Genomic DNA, 17,858 nt, shown 5'->3' with positions numbered 1-17,858 from the left:
AGGCATTGAGATGTTTATGTATGTGCACATCAAAAGCACAGCACTTTTTTCTTAACCTTGTTTATGATACAGAGACATTTGTTCACATGTTTTCCTGCTGACCCTCTCCCCACTATTACCCTATTGTCCTGCCACATCCCCCTCTCTGAGATGGTAGAGATAATGATCAATAAATACTGAGGGAACTCAGAGACCGGAGCCGGCGCGAGTCCTCCTTATGCTGAGCGCCAGTCCCGTGGCCCCACTTTTCTTCTTCTACACTTTGTCTCTGTGTCTCTTTCTTTTCTCAAGTCTCTCGTTCCACCTGACGAGAAACGTTCACAGGTATGGAGGGGCAAGCCACCCCTTCACTCACAAGTTTGAGACCAGCCTGCTCAACATGGTGAAACCCCGTCTCTACTAAAAATACAAAAATTAGCCGAGCATAGTGGTGCACACCTGTAGTCCCAGCTACTTGGGAGGCTGAGGTAGGAGAATTTCTTGAATCTGGGAGGCGGAGGCTGTAGTGAGCTGAGATTGCACCACTGTACTCCAGCCTGGGCGACAGAGTAAGAATCTGTCTATTTAAAAAAAAAAAGACAGATGCGGGGGCATCTACCCCAGAAGAAAGTGATTAGGAGGCTTACCCCCGCCCCCTTGCCTATGGTCACCTAGCTTCCTTGAAAATAATGTAATCGGCATCTTTGTGTATGTACATTTTTAATGTTATCAGACTTTCTTAGTGAAATGCAACCAAACCAAGCACATATTTACTTTAAAATTCCATTGAAAACCAGGTATTTAAATTGATTTTAAGAACCTTGTTAAGGAAATCAGCCTGGCTAAGGAAGATTAGTACTGCATTTTAAAAGAGTTAAGCAGATCTAACAAGACTCTAAGCTACTCTTGGACAGCTCGGCTTAGTGTCTGAGCCACCTTCCCTCAAGAACTTTGTTGAAGAGTGTTGAACGACCTTTTTGGAAGCCTTCTACTTGCAACATGAATTAAACAGCAGTTACGATCACTGGGATTAATAATGTGATGTCTGGAGCAGGTAACCCGGAATTATTAATATTATCTGTCTGTCATCTTTTTCTTTTCTTTTTGGAGGGGAGATGTCAGAGTGACATCTGTCACAGAGTCACCCAGGCTAGGGTGCAGTGATGTGATCATATCTCACCGTAACCTTGAACTTCTGGGCTCAAGTGATCCTCCTGCCTCAGCCTCCAGAGTAGCTGGGACTATAGGCATGTGCCACCACACCCAGCTACTTTTTAAACTTTTTGTAGAAATGGAGTCTCGCTCTGCTGCCCAGGCTGGTCTCAAACTCCTGGGTTCAAGTGAGCCTCCCACCTTGGCCTCCCAGAGCACTGGGATTACAGGCACGAGCCAGTGTCCAGTCTTGTCATTGTTTTCCTTTTTCTTTCTTTTTTTTCTTCAGAGAGGGGGGTCTCACTTTGTTGCCAGGCTGGACTCTCAAACTTCTGGGCTCAAGTGATCCTCCCACCTCAGCCTCCTGAGTAGCTGTGACCACTGGCACGCGCCACTACACCCACCTCTCTGCCATCTTACAAGAGAGAGCATGTCTTCGGCTGAGTGCAGTGGCTCATGCCTGTAATCCCAGCACTTTGGGAGGCCGAGGCAGGCGGATCACCTGAGGTCGCGAGTTTGAGACCAGCTTGACCAACACGGAGAAACCCCATCTCTACTAAAAGTACAAAATTAGCCGGGTGTGGTGGCGCCTGCTTGTAATCCCAGCTACTGGGGAGGTTGAGGCAGGAGAATCACTTGAATCTGGGAGGCGGGGGTTGAGGTGAGCCAAGACGGTGCCACTGCACTCCAGCCTGGGCAACAAGAGCGAAACTCCATCTTAAAAAAAAAAAAAAAGAGAGCACGTCTTGAGCCACCGCTTGCTACTAAGTTTCTGGGACTTGAGAAGACAGGAGAGAGCAATATTTATTTCTCAATGTCCAGAGGGAAGTTACAAAATTTCAGTCGTATGGTAAATGCTGAAGTACTTAATGCAATAAAGTCCTTCCCTATCAGAAGCTACACACACCCGTGGTGGGGATAAGTTTCTGCTGAGGATTAATAGTGAAAACAGGTCTCCCTTTCAGGGTAGGAACACAAAACCATGCTTCATGTCTCCCCGTAGCTTTTAAGAGGAAGCACAATGGTTCAGAAACGCCCTTCCTTTCACCCTCACATGCAAAATGACCACTTGTTGCTTGAGAGTGTGGCTCACCTCATTGTCCTGGTGATTAATCTCGCTGATGTTCGACTGTTGCAACAGGACCGTGAGGAGCCTGTAAGGAAAAAATAGGAGAAATGGCTCAAAATAACAGGCAGTCACGGTGCGCTTGGAATCAGTATAGAAACATGACCTTAGAAAAACCGTCAGTTGAAAGACTCCAAATGAAGATGAGGGCCCTTTCCGTTTCTCTGGGAAAAAGATCCACAGAAAAGAAGCAAGAGTGTGATAGGTTAGAAGACACCTGTGTGGAGGGCTACTGTCTGCCTCTCCCACCCTCTCTCCATCTCAGCACTCCCGAGGGGCACAAGGGGATGGAGAAACTTTAGGCTCATTGTGTTCACCAAGCCTCTGTCTCCTAGCCATGCCCTTTAAGATCCAAAATCATGTTGCAATTATTATTATTATTTTTTTCTTTGAGATGGAGTCTCGCTCTGTTGCCCAGGCTCGAGTGCAGTGGCACGAACTTGGCTCACTGCAAGCTCCGCCTCCCGGATTAGCACCATCCTCCTGCCTCAGCCTCCCGAGTAGCTGGGACTACAGGCGCCCCGCACCACGCCCTGCTAATTTTTTCTATTTTTTAGTAGAGACGGGGTTTCACCGTGTTAGCCAGGATGGTCTGGATCTCCTGACCTCGTGGTCCGCCCACCTAAGCCTCCCAAAGTGCTGGGATTACAAGTGTGAGCCACCATGCCCGGCCACTTATTCTTTATTCACTTTATAGAAACTTACAGAGTGCTTTCGACCTGCTTCACTCCTAGCTGCATATGTCATGCCTTTTTAATGCATAGATTATACCAGGAGGTTGTCAGTATTTGCAAGTTTGCTCATTCTTTGTAAAATACACACATGCCTAAGCACAAGATGACAGTAATCAGTGTAAAACAGCTATCAGTGATTCTCAGATTCAGGCTCTTACCTGACTTGGATCTCCTGCTCAGTTGACTGAAGTCAACGCTCCATCTGGGAGAGGGGGGCAGCCGAGCATAGTGGAGAGGGGCCCGGGCTCTGCAGCCAGATGGCTTGGGTTTACATCCCAGCCCTGCCACTGATGAGCTCTGTGACCTCAGGCAAGTTACTTACCTTCTTCCTGCCTAAACTTCCTCATCTGTGAGATAGGAGTGATAAAAACTACCTATCACACAGCTCAGTGTGAGGATTAAATGAGTTCATATGCATACAACATATAGAGCATGCCTGGAACATGCTGTTATTTCTAGAGCGCTTAACCCCAGAAGTTTGGACCCTGGCTCCATCTCAGAATTGCTTGGAGAGAATTTTGTTTTTTTTTAAACCACAAATACCTGGACTCTGTACTCAGGGTTTCTAACTCAGTAGGTCTGGAGAAGCCCAGCTTCTACTGGCTAAAAAAAGCTATTCAGGAAATTATGGTAAACAGCCAGGCTTGGAAACAATTGAGAAAGGTGCTGAATGAATTAATCAATGGATACTCATCAAGATGATAAAGAATAGTGTATGGGCAGTCAATGGAGGAAATTCAGAAACTGCTTTTGGAAGAATTATTTGTAGAATGAAATTGTTTAGTCTCTTCTCCAATGAAATCTTTATTGTCTCTCAGATTGGAAGACATCTAAAGCCCTAAGTATTAAATTGTTACTTACGATAGAAGAAAAGAAAGATCCACTAATCATATTGCCTTAGCAGTAAATGTAATACACAGAGAGCTTAAATAGAGATGGACTTCTGGTTATTTGCGGTGGAGGTGAAATAACCAGGAAGCCTGTGGTTTCAATCTTGTTTTATCATAGTCTTTTGGGGAGCCAGGATAATGCTGAGGTTTAATTCTGACCTCACTACTGCACGATCTGAGTTTCTGTATCTTCATGTATATCAGAGGGGTAGTAACGCAGTGGTGTAAAGGATTGAGTGATCCAACAGGCAGAAAGACCCTGGGTCACATACACTAAAGGGACAATGGCTATGACTGCATACAGTACATCTCTTTTATGCTCTCTGAATTCTAGATGTAGCCTTTGGTAGGAAGACATATAAAAATAATTGCATTTTGGGTCACACAATTTTTATCTTTGCAATTATTTCACCACTGGATATATTTCCCTGTGGCTGCTTTGTGAGTGGGGGAAGGGCTTAACTGGTGACTGTGCTTCTCCTTTCTCTCTTTCCTTTCTGTCTTCTCTGGCTCATTATTGGCCATTGTTTACTCTCTAGGGCCCATTTGGTCTGAGGGACTGGGGGAGGAGGGGAGGGCAAGGCAGGAGGTCAGCTGTGGTCCAGTGTGGTTATCCTCGGTTACTCCTGAGCAGACAGAGATTATCTGTAGCCAGACAGGATCTTCTGGGGCTCTAACCAGATTAGAATGGGGGTAGGGAGAGCAGGACCTCTTGTCACATCCTGGGTGGCCTCCCAAGGTTGTGGGATGAACCGTGTGCCTAGATAGTTCTCTATTTGGCTTTCAAAGCCATTCTCTTCTTTATACTGCCCTGCTCTGAGGCTGACTTCTAGGGACGGCATCAACCAGGCTCCCTTGCCCTTGGCTTCCTATCAGGTTTTGCCGATGGGGGAACTGGCAGGAGGAGGGAGAGAAGCCAGCTCCCTTTCTGGCAATAATTGTATTTCTCTACCAAAGGCCTCAGTTCTTGCCAGGTGGCCCCTCTCCTACAGCTAAGCTACCACTGCAGCTCTCAGAAGTTTCCAGTAACAGCCCCTTCCTTGCCCCTTTAGGTCTAGAAAGTGATAACATTTTCCTGCTCTTTTGGGGAAAGTGGGGGTGGGGTAGGGGGTTAGAACATCAACCATCATCTCTTGTTGGTCAATTTTTGGTCAATTTTTTTTTTTTTTGAGACAAGCTCTCACTCTGTCACCCAGGCTGGAGTGCAGTGGCACAATCACAGTTCACTGCAACCTGGACTTCCTGGGCTGAAGCGATTCATCCTCCTGCCTCAGCCTTCAGAGTAGTTTGCACTACAGGTGTGCATCATCACGCCCAACTAATTTTTTAGTGTTTTTAGTAGAGATGGGGTTTCACTATGTTGCCCAGGCTGGTCTTGGACTCCTGAACTCAAACGATCCTCAGTCGCCCGAAGTGCTGGGATTACAGGCGTGAATCACCCTATCCAACCTTGTTGGCCAAGTTTAAATAGTCTTTCCCTAGACTTTCTCCAGTTGCCACCCTTTAATTCCCATGTCTTCTCTGTCATGGCTGTGACTGATATGTGATGATCTATGTGGCCCAACTCCATTTGACTGTGAAGTCTCTGAGATCCATTGATCGTCAAAGCTGGACACAAATAGACAGATCAAGGCCCTCTCCTGCATTCTTGCCCTCACTCTGGCTCTGGCTGTCTCTCATATGTTGTGAGAACAAAGAACCTGAGGCCCTTCCTGGCTTGCCAAGACCACCATACAGTGGCTCAGTGATACAGCCTGAACCAGAAACCAGGTGTCTCATTGCCAGCCCGGGACTTCCTTGCTGTTCTGTGGTACGGAGGTGACCTGCGAGATACTTGTCCAGCATCTATCTCAGTTCCTAGATGATTTGCAGCCCTCTGTTGTGCTTCCCCCGAGCTCTCATTTTGTGTTACCGTGGCCCAGGAGTCATTCTACACCCCTATCAGCCAAGTTCAGACTCCCTCCTGTCCTCGGATCTCTGAGTAAGTGATGTAAGACCCATCTCATCTCAGGTGCCAGGACAGCAGGCTTGGATCCCAGCAAGAGCAGTCCCAGACAGGTGGTGTGTTGAGTCATAAGAGCACTGATGCTGGGGCCAGACTGCCACTGTTAGAATCCCTGCTCCATACCAACCAGCCAGTGACCTTGGGCGAGCTCCCAGTGCCTACATTTTCTTATCCATAAAATGCAGAGAATAATACCTACTTCCTCAAGATCTGTCATGACTTTGACTCCATGCACACAAAGCACTTGGAATAGCCCTTACATGCCATAATAAAGTTTTATATGGCCAGGTGCGCTGGCTCACGCCTGCCTGTAATCCCAGCACTTTGGGAGACCAAGGTGGGCAGATCACCTGAGGTCAAGAGTTTGAGACCAGCCTGGCTAACATGGTGAAACCCCGTCTGTAATAGAAATAGAAAAATTAGCCAGGCATGATGGTGGGCACCTGTAATTCCAGCTACTAGGGAGGCTGAGGTCGGAGAATTGCTTCAATCTGGGAGGTGGAGGTTGCAGTGAGCCGAGATTATGCCACTGCACTCTAGCCTGGGCAACAGAGCTTGAGACTCTGTCTCAAAACAAACAAAAAACAAACAAAAAATTCTATAAAATGATTAATTTTTTAATAGCTCCTACCTTCTATTTTCTGGGTCTCCACTGATTATCATTAGGTGAATGGTGGGTCTCAGAGAAGGATCAGCTGGAAGCATCCTGGGGACAACTCATCCCTATGAGCTTTCCTGTTTCGCTGGCCCCTCTGAATGTTCCCAGCCCTGGAGCTGGCCAGCGCAGTGACAGGTGGGAAAAAATGGTCCCGCAACCAGCCGTCTCCCCTTCCTGTCCCTGCAGCTGCCTGTATTAGAGTGTGCTGCAGTGAGACAAACACTGCAGGTCAGAACACACCACCTGGTAACTAGAGAACAGGACCCCAAGGAAATGATTTTCTTCCTCCCTTGGGCTGCAGTCAAGAGTGATGAAAAGAGGCAGAGTGGCTGGCACTCTGACAGGGAGGAAAAAAAAGTCTGCCAGTAGCCATGGAGACCATGAAAAAGACCTTCAGAGAGCCCCGTGGCTGCTTTCAGAGAAAATTGCTGCTTGCCTTCCAACACTAGCATGTGCAGCGTTGTACAAACACAACTCTGTTCTCTTTGGAGCTTTGTTTTAATGATCATGCCCCCTCTTTCACACCAGCGCCCTCTGAATGTCCCAGCCAAGGAAGCAAGAAAAGACGTGGGGAGCTGAAAGGGAGAAAACTTGGACCTGCTGAGAAGCAGAGGGTTCAAAGTAGGAAGGGGAATCATGAGACGAAACCTGTGCATCTTTGCTTTTGTAAACCCAATGTGCCTTCATGTTCATGATTATAAATCACTTATCCCTGCATCAGCCTCCATCCCCACTGAGCGGGTGTTTAGTTAAGGATGCAGATTCATACTGTTTGGTTTGTTCAGGAGTTGTTTCCATCCGAGCACTAAAATCCCTCTGGAGGCAAAGGACTAATTGAAGTGTCCCTTAGCTTGTTTATAAGCAGCTTCGGTTTGAGGCTTCTCTCTGAATAACCTCCAGTGAGCACCAAATAGAAGGAGCTTGCTGTTTGGAAATCTAAGTGTTAGCAGATTTTAAATCAGTATAAAAACCTGAGCACAAGGGTACCATGTGGCCTGTACATACTGTTTATGATCAGGGGAAAATGCAGACATATGCCAGTTTACAAAGGTGTGCATAGATCCACACATAAAACACACCCCAACAACCATTGCAGTAAACCTGTGTGCCCGGCAGTAGGATGTAGGACTACATTTACATGGGCCTGTGTCTGTGCACACATTTTTGTGGACCTGAGTGTGCTGAGGTGAAGAAGGCCAGGATGAGCACCAGTGGGGTGGCAGTGGTAGTGTTTCATTCCTTAGCTTCTTATAATGTTTATGGTGTTTCTTTCTATCTTCCATCATCATCATCATTGATGACCATCAACATTATCATATCATCACGCCATCATCATCACCATGTTCACTTTCTGAACACAGACAATGTTCTAGGTGCTGAGTTCAGCGTTTCCACACATTTTCTCCTTTACTTCTGCCTACTTCCCTGTGAAGTAAGCAGGAATAATATATTTAATAGTACTTACTTCGCCAGGTGTGGTGGCTCACTCTTGTAATCCCAGCACTTTGGGAGGCTGAGGTGGGCGGATCACCTGAGGTTGGGAGTTCGAGACCCGCCTGACCAACATGGAGAAACCCCGTCTCTACTAAAAATACAAAATTTTCCGGGCATGGTGGTGCGTGTCTGTAATCCCAGCTACTCGGGAGGCTGAGACAGGAGAATTGCTTGAACCCAGGAGGCGTAGTTTGTGGTAAGCCAAGATTACGCCTTTACGCTCCAGCCTGGGCAACAAGAGTGAAACTCTGTCTCAAAAAAAAAAAAAAAAAAATAGTACTTATTTCAAGGGGAAGCTGAGCCTTGACATGTTAACTTGCCCAAGAGAATAAGAGCTGGAGCCAGATTTAAACTCAGTCAGTCTGACTCATACTCATGAGCTGGCACTCCTGGCCACCCTTCAGGGATCTTTCTTTTCTCTTTCTTTCTTTCTTTCTTTCTTTCTTTCTTTCTTTCTTTCTTTCTTTCTTTCCTTCCTTCCTTCCTTCCTTCCTTCCTTCCTTCCTTCCTTTCCTTCCTTCCTTCCTTCCTTCCTTCCTTCTCTCTCTCTCTCTCTCTCTCTCTCTTTCTTTCTTTCTTTCCTTCCTTCCTTCCTTCCTTCCTTCCTTCCTTCCTTCCTTCCTTCCTTCCTTCGGGTCTTGTGCTGTCGCCCAGGTTGGATTACAGTGGCACGATCATAGCTCACCGCAGCCTCGAACTCCTGGGCTCAAGCAATCTTCCAGTCTCAGCCTCCTGAATAGGTAGGACTACAGGAGCACACCACTATGCCTGGCTACTTTTTAAAAAAAATCATTTTTAGAAATGAGGTCTCATTATGTTGCCTAAGCTGGTCTTGAACTCCTGGCCTCAAGTTATCCTCCTGCCTCTGTCTCCCAAAGCACTATGATTACAGGTGTGAGCCACAATGCCTGGCCCCTTCAGGGATTTTAGATTGTTTTCAGATAAATATGGTGAAATAAGATAACGAGTGAAGAAACAAGACAAAGAGAAAACAAGGGCAGGAAAAAAAAAGACATGATCTATAGTCCTACATGTATGCCAGAGGTGGGACACAAATTGAGTTTTGAATTTTCTAAATATATAAAGAAAGAAACATGCTCTAAAGTCACAGTGTCTGTATAGTAAAAATAAAAAAAAAGATTTATCAGGAGCAGTATAGCAATTCCTTCTTCAGTAGAAATATTTCTTGTGGTTTCTCCTATAGAATTTTTCGGAGGTGCTAATGAATGATGAGCCAGTAAGTTTTGTAAGACTGTTTCTTATAAGGCTTCTCAACGGAGACCAAGGGCTTAATGTCAAAATATGGCCATTAAAATAAATTCGGTTTCTACTTTAAACATTTAATGCAGATGTATCAAACTCTGCCATGGACCTAAAATCTCTCAAACAACTATAAAATATGTAATTTTAACAATGTAATTCCATAGGGAATCCTTTAGGGTGGACTAGTTTCCAATATTCTGTAGGTAACCAAACTACAGTCATGCATCATTTAATGATGGGAATACTTTCTGAGAAATGTGTCGTTAGGCGAGTTCATCATTGTGTGGACATCATAGAGTGTATTACACAAACCTAGATGGTAGAGCGTACTACACACCTATGCTATATGGTAGAGCCTATTGCTTCTAGGCTACAAATATGCACAGCATGTGACTGTACTAGACACTGTAGGCAATTGTAACACAGTGGTAAGTATTTATGTATCTAAACATAGAAAAGGTACAGTAAAAATATGATATAATCATCTTATGGGACCATCATTACACATGCAGTCTGCCATTAACTGAAATGTCATTATGCAGCGTGTGACTCTATTTGATTTGCCGTATGGTTGTTAGGACTTAACCCAATTAATCTTTGGAGAGCATTTACTAGAAATAACAATTTTGGTTTTGGAATAGTCAATCTTAACTTTTTGGGATTATTAGTTAAAGCAGCTAGCATTGCCATAACTAAAGCAGAATTTTATCTTTCAGAATCAGTTAAGGGCTTTTTGGACAATATAACTAACTACGTCATCTGCACACAGAAGGATATTTATTTTTCTTATTTCAACTCATCCAAGGGTGGTGGCTGGGCTGTTAGGTACAGTTTCAAGAGAGGGGAAGCCACAACTCTCTGCTCTCCTAGTTATAGCAACTTAATGTAGATCCTCAAGAGTTGAGGAGTACCGATAAGCATAATAAGAAATAGAAACACAAGTCCACAAAGAGGAAGTACACTTGGGTTGATTTTCAATTTATTATTGCAGTGATTTCAGAGAATGAACCTAATCAACTGATCCAATTGACATTGAATGTAATTTTGACTGACAAGGCTTAGTTTACCCCTTAGGTGCAATGGGTTAAGAACAGAGACAGAGAGCTTTTCACCAAAATCCATGTTCCCCTTTCTTGGATTGGAGGCATTGTTGGGAGGTGGATTCCTGGCTAGAAACTATATTCCCCAGAGCACCTTATAACCAGATGTGGTTGTATGACTAGTCCTTATTGATGGAATATGAGCAGAAATGAATTGTGTCATTTGCAGGCTGAGGTTTTAAAGAACTGAGTGTGGCTTCTCTATAGGGTAGTCCCTGCTTAATCTGCGGTTTCGCTTTCCATTATTTCAGTTACCCACAGTTCACTGTGGTTCAAAAACATTCAATGAAAAATTCCAGAAATAAACAATTCATGTTTTAAATTGTGCGGCATTCTGAGTAGAATGATGAAATCTGCCGCTAACTACACTCCGCTCTCATTAGTCACTTAGAAGCCAGCTCGGTTAACAGATCAGCTGTCCCCGTATCGCAGCACTGTGTTCACGTTACTCTTATTTTACTTAGCAGTGGCCCCAAAGTGCAAGAGTAGTGATACTGGCATATTGTTATAATTGTTCTATTTTATTATTGTTGTTGTTAATCTCTTACTGCGCCTAATTTGTACGCTAAATTTTATAGGTATGTATGTAGAGGAAAAAAACATAGCATATATGGACTTTGGTACTATCTGAGGTTTCAGACATCGATGTGGGTCTTGGAACATACCCCTCCAGGGTGAAGGGGGACTACTGTTCTCCTCTTACCCCATCTGCAGGCTGAATGAAGGGCATTCTGTGCTCTTAGGGGATGAAGGTGCTACAGAATGGAAGAAGCTTGGGTCCCTGAATTGCCGTGTGGCAGGGAGCCACCTACCACCCCCGTACATTGGATGGTTACATGTCTGAGAAACTTTTTTTTTTTTTTTGAGACGAAGTCTCACTTTGTCGCCCAGCCTGGAGTGCAGTGGTGCAAACTCAGCTCACTGCAACCTCCGCCTCCTGGGTTCAAGTGATTCTCCTGCTTCAGCCTCCTGAGTAGCTGGGCTTACAGGCACTCACCACCACATCTGGCTAATTTTTGTATTTTTAGTACAGGTGGGGTTTTGCCATGTTGGCCAGGCTGGTCTTGAACTCCTCACCTCAGGTTATCCATCTGCCTCGGCCTCCCAAAGTGCTGGGATTACAGGTGTGAGCCATGGCACCTGGCCAGAAATAATTTTTATTGTGTTAAAACACTGAAGCTTTGGATTTTATGTGTTACAACAGCCACAATTACCATAACTTAAATGGACTCTTTTAATCTTCCAGAATCAGTTAATAGGTTTTGAAATGACCACTCTGAGTGAGGCAAGTAAAAGCAATTACGTAGAGTAAATTAAGACAGAAGAAACAGAAAAGGTACATTTTAAAGTTATTTTCTAAAGACCACTCTTGGGAAAACAGTATGATTTTGTGACTAAGCATTTTTGTGGGGTCATTCTTTTTTTTTTTTTCCTAATTCATCAAGAGGGAGTCATCCCCTCACGATGTCTATTGATTGTTAACTGTCTGGGTTTGCTGTTCCTTTTCTAAACATCCTTGTTTTGTTGGGCTTTGGGTAAATCCTAGTTTTCTGTTATTTCTGGACATAGTCCAATATAATAAGAGTCAAGCCTTGGGAATAGTCCTGGAATTTCCCAGGACCTTTTATTTTACTGTAAAAGAGATTGAAGTAAAGAAATCTTGTTATTCCTCAGCCTGGAAGATTATGGCCTTGGGCTCCTCAACCCAGACAGAGCTTCAGGTTTTAGTTCTGGACACAGAGTTGAGAGGGTGAAGTATATAGAATACACTCCTTGTGCTGCTGGCCTATGACCTAGGCTTGGAAATGCTCAATTCCTGTCAGAGGCATGTTCTGCACAGCAGAAAGGGTCCACCATGTTACTGATTCCACAGTAGAAATGCTGTTAGCAACTGCTCTGAGGGGCTTTCTAAAGAATGGGGACCGAGGCCATGTAGACACAGAGGAATGGAGAAGCTACCCTTGGTATGGACAAAACCTTTTCCTTCATTGCTCAGTTATCTTACAAAAAGGTGGCCTTCTTGATCATCCAATTTACTTCAGTGTATTTCTTCACAGGGCTTCTAGGAGCACACACTTCTGGTTTCCTTCTAACCCCCTGATCTCCCTGCTGCTGACTCCTTTGCCTCCTCCCAGCAACTAGAGGCTGGCATGGCCCTGGGTTTAGACATTAACCTTTCTGCCCAGTCACTGCTCTTTTGCCCTATTTAATTTTCTTCATAGCCCTCATCACTATTAGAAATGATCTTATTTATTTGTTAACTGGTATGCTTAAGAGCTTCACTAGAATATAAGCTCTGTGACATCAGAGATTCTGTTTTATTTACTGTAGAATTTCAAAGGACTAGAACAGTCCTTGGTCCATAACATGTGCTCGAAAAAAAGTTGTTGAATGCATAATTGACTGACTGATTAATGGAATGAGTGAATATATGAATTCTGATGATGACAAACAGCATGTCTTCTTAAAGATTAGGAGACAAAACTTGTATCGAAGTAGGAGGAGAGAGTTTGAAATTATTCTAGAATACTTTGTTGTGGTCCTATCTGCTGCAACTTCAAAAAATAAAAAAAGATGGTTTTCTTTTACTTTTTTATCAGCCACAGAGGGATGGATTAGATGACCTTCTCATACAAGTTGAGTCACTCCCAACTTGAGCATCATGTAAACCTGGCCACTTACCTCACATCGGGCTCAGCAGTGGCAGCATGCAGTGGCAGGCGGCCATTTTTATCTGGGATATTGTGCTTGGCACCGTTTCTGAGTAGACTCACACAGCCTTCAAGCCAGCCCTGAAATACAAGAGCAACCACATCATTATATAACAGAAGCTCACGTAACGTGGTCCAACAAACTTTCTCTAGATTTTTTTCCCTTTCTCTGGTTTGGTTAAAAACATATTTTATTTGACTTGAAGTGGTTAAGAACCACAACTCCATCTTAGATGCCTCAACAGATGGCCGAAGGTCTTGAAGTAGAGATTCCCAGGTTTATGAGAGGACCTTTCCCCTTTAGATGCAGACTGACCTTAGAATCTCTCCATCTCCCCCTCCCCATTTCTAGGGCCACTCACTGGTATTACATGTGTAAGCTCAGACACATGATAAATGGGCCTTGGTCTTCTATTGCAAGCTCCTTTTCTAGTAACCACAAGGACAGCACCTTGCTTATTCAGGTCAGTCCCCCTCCCAGTGCCTAGCAGTCTAACCTGAGCTCCACTGCAATGGCTGGGACCCTGCCACCTTGTTGACTGATCTTTCTGATGCTGAAAGCTTGAATTCCTAAATATAAGGCATCACCAGCACCTTCCAAAGGTTTCCCATTGCTATGTTTTATCCACCTGTAAAGTCCTCAAGAAACTTTATGTGAACTGCTGAAACCTGCTGTCTACAGTTGTCTAGATTGAGACCTGATATGGCCACATCTCATGCTTGTCTCCTCCTCGGTCAACATTTACTGCTGGGTCATCTTCTCATTGTCTTTCCCATTTCAAAGGGCAGGTATAACTTCAGGCTAGCCGTCCCTCCCATGCTACTTTAACTGACCCATACCTATTGATAACCAAGTTTGGCTCGCATGCTAAAGAGGATGTCTCCTACGTTCATCCAGAATGGCTTGGGTTATTTGCCCAATTATAAGTATACTTAAAAATAGATGAAATTATTATTATGAAGAATAATAGGATAACCCTCTATTTTGTTCAGAAGCAGGCTTCCCACCTTCCTACATTCGCGTCTAGGTAAACCTCAAAATTATCCAGCAAAATGAGAAAGATGACTGAAGATTTTTCCTCCTTATACTGAAAGCAATAAAAATCAAAATGTTGTCTGGGCAGGGTGGCTCACGCCTGTAATCCCAGCACTTTGGGAGGCTGAGGTGGGTGGATCACAAGGTCAGGAGATCGAGACCATCCTGGCTAACACGGTTGAAACCCCGTCTCTACCAAAAATACAAAAAATTAGCTGGGAGTGGTGGCGGGTGCCTGTAGTCCCAGCTACTCGGGAGGCTGAGGCAGGACAATGGCGTGAACCCGGGAGGCAGAGCTGGCAGTGAGCTGAGATCGCGCCACTGCACTCCAACCTGGGCGACAGAACGAGACTCTGTCTCAAGAAAAAAAAAAAAAAATCAAAATGTTAATAAATGCATGGAGAAGAAGGAAGATAATGATAAGAAAAGAACCTTTTGGTTTTGAAAAGTCTGGAAGGAAAATCAACAAAAATGCATCAAAATTCAGAGTATAAATATTGAATACGATTTTGTAGAATTGACCATTAATATCTAAGTCTTAAGCAGAAGCAAGTATTTTTCTGGCATTTCCAGTCTTGAGTCATAGTTTACTGATGCATTAAATCTGTTTCTAGTTGTTAATGTCTAAATCATCAAGTTCTCAGATTAAAAGAAATGAGACTCAGAGACCCAAAAGAAAGGCATGCTGGGCAAATTTCAGAGTTGCCAAAGATTTACAGTTTTCGAAAAGCAGATCTTTTGGTGGGGGAAAGTTTGAAACACTTTTAAAAATCATATTGCAACATTTCCTGGAACTCTGTGTGTGTCAATGGTTTTCTGATTTTTTTTTTTCCTGAAGATAAAAAGAAGAAAACCATTGAATATACTATCTGAAACCCTTGGTCAGTCACTATTAAGAACCAACAAATGAGTTTGATACCTACTATGTGCTGGCTGATTCCCCAAGTGTTAATTGTCAGCTGTGATGGGCATTTTTTTTTTTATTACATGTTACAAATGAAGGAGAAAGCACAAAGAGATACAGTGATTTGCCTAACCAACGTCACACACCTGTGAAATCTGATCATTTGAATTGGGTCCTTCTTGTTGTATCCAACTACTAAACCAGAGTTGAGAAGTCAGGGAAAAAAAGCAGGCAGGGCACATAACATTGCTCCCAAAATGCAATTAGCTGTGAGCCTGGCTGCTGAAACTGCCTGTAGTAACTAGTTTTATCTAATGGCTTCTGAAAAACCTGCTGCAACTCAAAGACAAATTTTACCCACCATGGTCACTCACCAGTCAGAGCTTGCCAGCTCCCCAAAACTCGACTAGTGCCAATGAACTTTCTGGAAAAACAATATGTAACATTTCTCCTTCTAATAAAACCTACAACTTCCTCTTCATTCTTTGGACATATCGAGGACCACGTGGTCTGTGTGTATGCCCCGAATTGCAATTGTTTTTTTTCTTGTTTTTTGAGTCAGGGTCTCACTCTGTCGCCCAGGCTGGAGTACAGTGGCACGATCTCGGCTCACTGCAGCCTCCACCTCCTGGGTTCAAGTGATTCTCCTGCCTCAGCTTCCCAAGTAGCTGGGACTACATGCATGCGCCACCACGCCTGGCTACATTTTGTATTTTTGGTAGAGACGGGGTTTCACCATGTTGCCCAGGCTGGTCAGGAACTCCTGACCTCAGGTGATCCACGTGCCTCGGCCTCCCAAAGTGCTGGGATTACAGGCGTGAGCCACCATGCCGGGCTCTAATTCTTATATATCAAATAATATGTTAAATGTAGAGATTCGCCTCTCTCTCTCTCTCTCTCTCTCTCTATATATATATATATATCTTGGCTCACCACAACTTCCGCCTCCTCCTGGGTTCAGGTGATTCTCCTGCCTCAGCCTCCCGAGTACCTGGAATTACAGGCATGCGCCACCACGCCCGACTAATTTTGTATTTTTAGTAGAGACAGGGTTTCTCCATGTTGGTCAGGCTGGTCTCAAACTCCCAACCTCAGGTGATCCTCTAGCCTCTTGGCCTCCCAAAGTAGCGGGATTACAGGCGTGAGCCACCGTGCCTGGCCTCAACTCTACATATTTTATTTGAGTTTGACACATCTGTGGTAAGGTTTTTTGTACACTGAGTTCAGAGTTGTGGCTGAGACTTAACTTCTAAGTGTCCTGTTTGCGAAATTTTTCTTTAATTCTTGAATTTGAACATTGCCAGGAGGGAGGGATAAGCTTCACCGTGCAGTCCCCAGGACAACCGCTTCCCGTGAGCCTCAGCAGAACAATGGAGGGTCCTGCCTTGGGGAGCCACAGGGAGATGGGGGCAGAGTTAAAAAGGTGGCACCACATGGTGTCCTGCTGGCAGACTCTCCTCATGCAGCCCTTAGAATATATTCCTAGAAAGAGTTGTCTGCTTTCCTAGAAAGGTGTCAGCTTTCCAGGCTGCAAGGGTGTCCACCATTATTCACCGTGATGTAGACGAGTACTTCTTCCCAGTCCCTTGCACAGCTCTCTAGTCAAAGAAATGTAAACTTTTGAATTTTTGAACTTTGAAAGGGGGACAGTTTGCTTTCACTACATTCTATTTGCTAGTGGCAGTCAACTTTAGAAACCCCTTCTATGCCCTTCCTCTACCCCCTTATCCCAGTTTTCTCTTTTCTTCAGCTCAGACACTGGAAAAGTCCATAGCAAGAGCAGTTCTTAAGGCATGTGCTAGAAGGGAGGGGGCTAGGAGGACAGCCATATGTCTGTCTGAGATATGGGACTTCGGCTAATATGCACAGACCAGTGGCTTTTAAACTTGACGGGCAAGTTTTTAAAAATCGCCTGGGAGGCTGAGGCGGGCAGATCATGAGGTCAAGAGATCGAGACCATCCTGGCCAACATGGTGAAACCCTGTCTCTACTAAAAATACAAAAATTAGCTGGGTGTGGTGGTGCATGCCTGTAGTCCCAGCTACCTGGGAGGCTATGGCAGGAGAATTGCTTGAACCTGGGAGGCAGAGTCTGCAGTGAGCTGAGGTCGCACCACTGCACTCCAGCCTGGTGACAGAGTGAGACTCTGTCTCCAAAAAAAAAAAAAAAAAATTGCCAAGGAGGTTTGTTTAACATGCAGACTCCCCCAACACCAATTACCCCAGTCCTGCTCCCAGAGTATCTGACTCAGAAGGTCTAGGGTATACCCCTGGTACCTGCATTTGACACTAATGTGAATAAGTTCTGATAACCCTCTACCATCAGACCAGCCTGGCATTTGCATTTGAAACAAGCACCCCAAGGGATATTGACACAAAAGATCTGTGGACCACAGTTTGAAAATTTCTTCCCAGATTTGCATGTGAGTTCTAGAGAGAGAGCACAAATAGAAAATGAAAAAGTAGGCTCTAAAGGAAATCTCTGTGAGACTTGGGCAATGCTTCATTGCAATCTATGATAGGTCATGGCAGAAAGGGGTGGTGTTTGGGAAAGGGAAGTGATTTAATTCAGCAGGACACCCTCAATGGGGCTGGTCCAGAGTGAATTCACCACCATCAGTGGGCAGCAATAGCAAATGCAAGCCATAGCAAATGCAAGAAGCTGCACTGGTAGCAATGGTGGTCATAGTGAAGATTTCTGGGTACCTCTCTGGAGAGGAAGAAAAAGGATGACCTCCATGTGGTGGTTAGGACTTGTTTGACATGGACTCAAGGCACCCCTAGGACCTCCCAAAAGGATTGCAGGA

General features: G+C 44.6%; 1 protein-coding gene across 2 annotated transcripts in view; it reads right to left on the bottom strand.

The window, feature by feature from the left end:
- ANKRD55 (ankyrin repeat domain 55) overlaps positions 1-17,858 on the bottom strand; it is a 134,173-nt gene that overhangs the window by 57,678 nt on the left and 58,637 nt on the right. Inside the window, exons 5-6 of one of the 2 annotated variants that reach the window (XM_016953294.3) lie at positions 13,084-13,193; positions 2,225-2,285 (exon numbers count right to left, since the gene is read on the bottom strand). In XM_016953294.3, coding sequence (XP_016808783.3) covers positions 2,225-2,285; positions 13,084-13,193 — 171 coding nt within the window. Of the gene's footprint in view, positions 1-2,224; positions 2,286-6,517; positions 6,650-13,083; positions 13,194-17,858 lie in introns of those variants that run through there. The other variant, XM_016953296.3, reaches the window with a different exon arrangement.

Source organism: Pan troglodytes, chromosome 4 (genome assembly GCF_028858775.2).
Source record: "Pan troglodytes isolate AG18354 chromosome 4, NHGRI_mPanTro3-v2.0_pri, whole genome shotgun sequence".
NCBI classification, from domain to species: Eukaryota; Metazoa; Chordata; class Mammalia; order Primates; family Hominidae; genus Pan; species Pan troglodytes.
The sequence above is the reverse complement of the archived record's forward strand: the minus strand, read 5'-3'. Positions and strand labels throughout refer to the sequence as shown.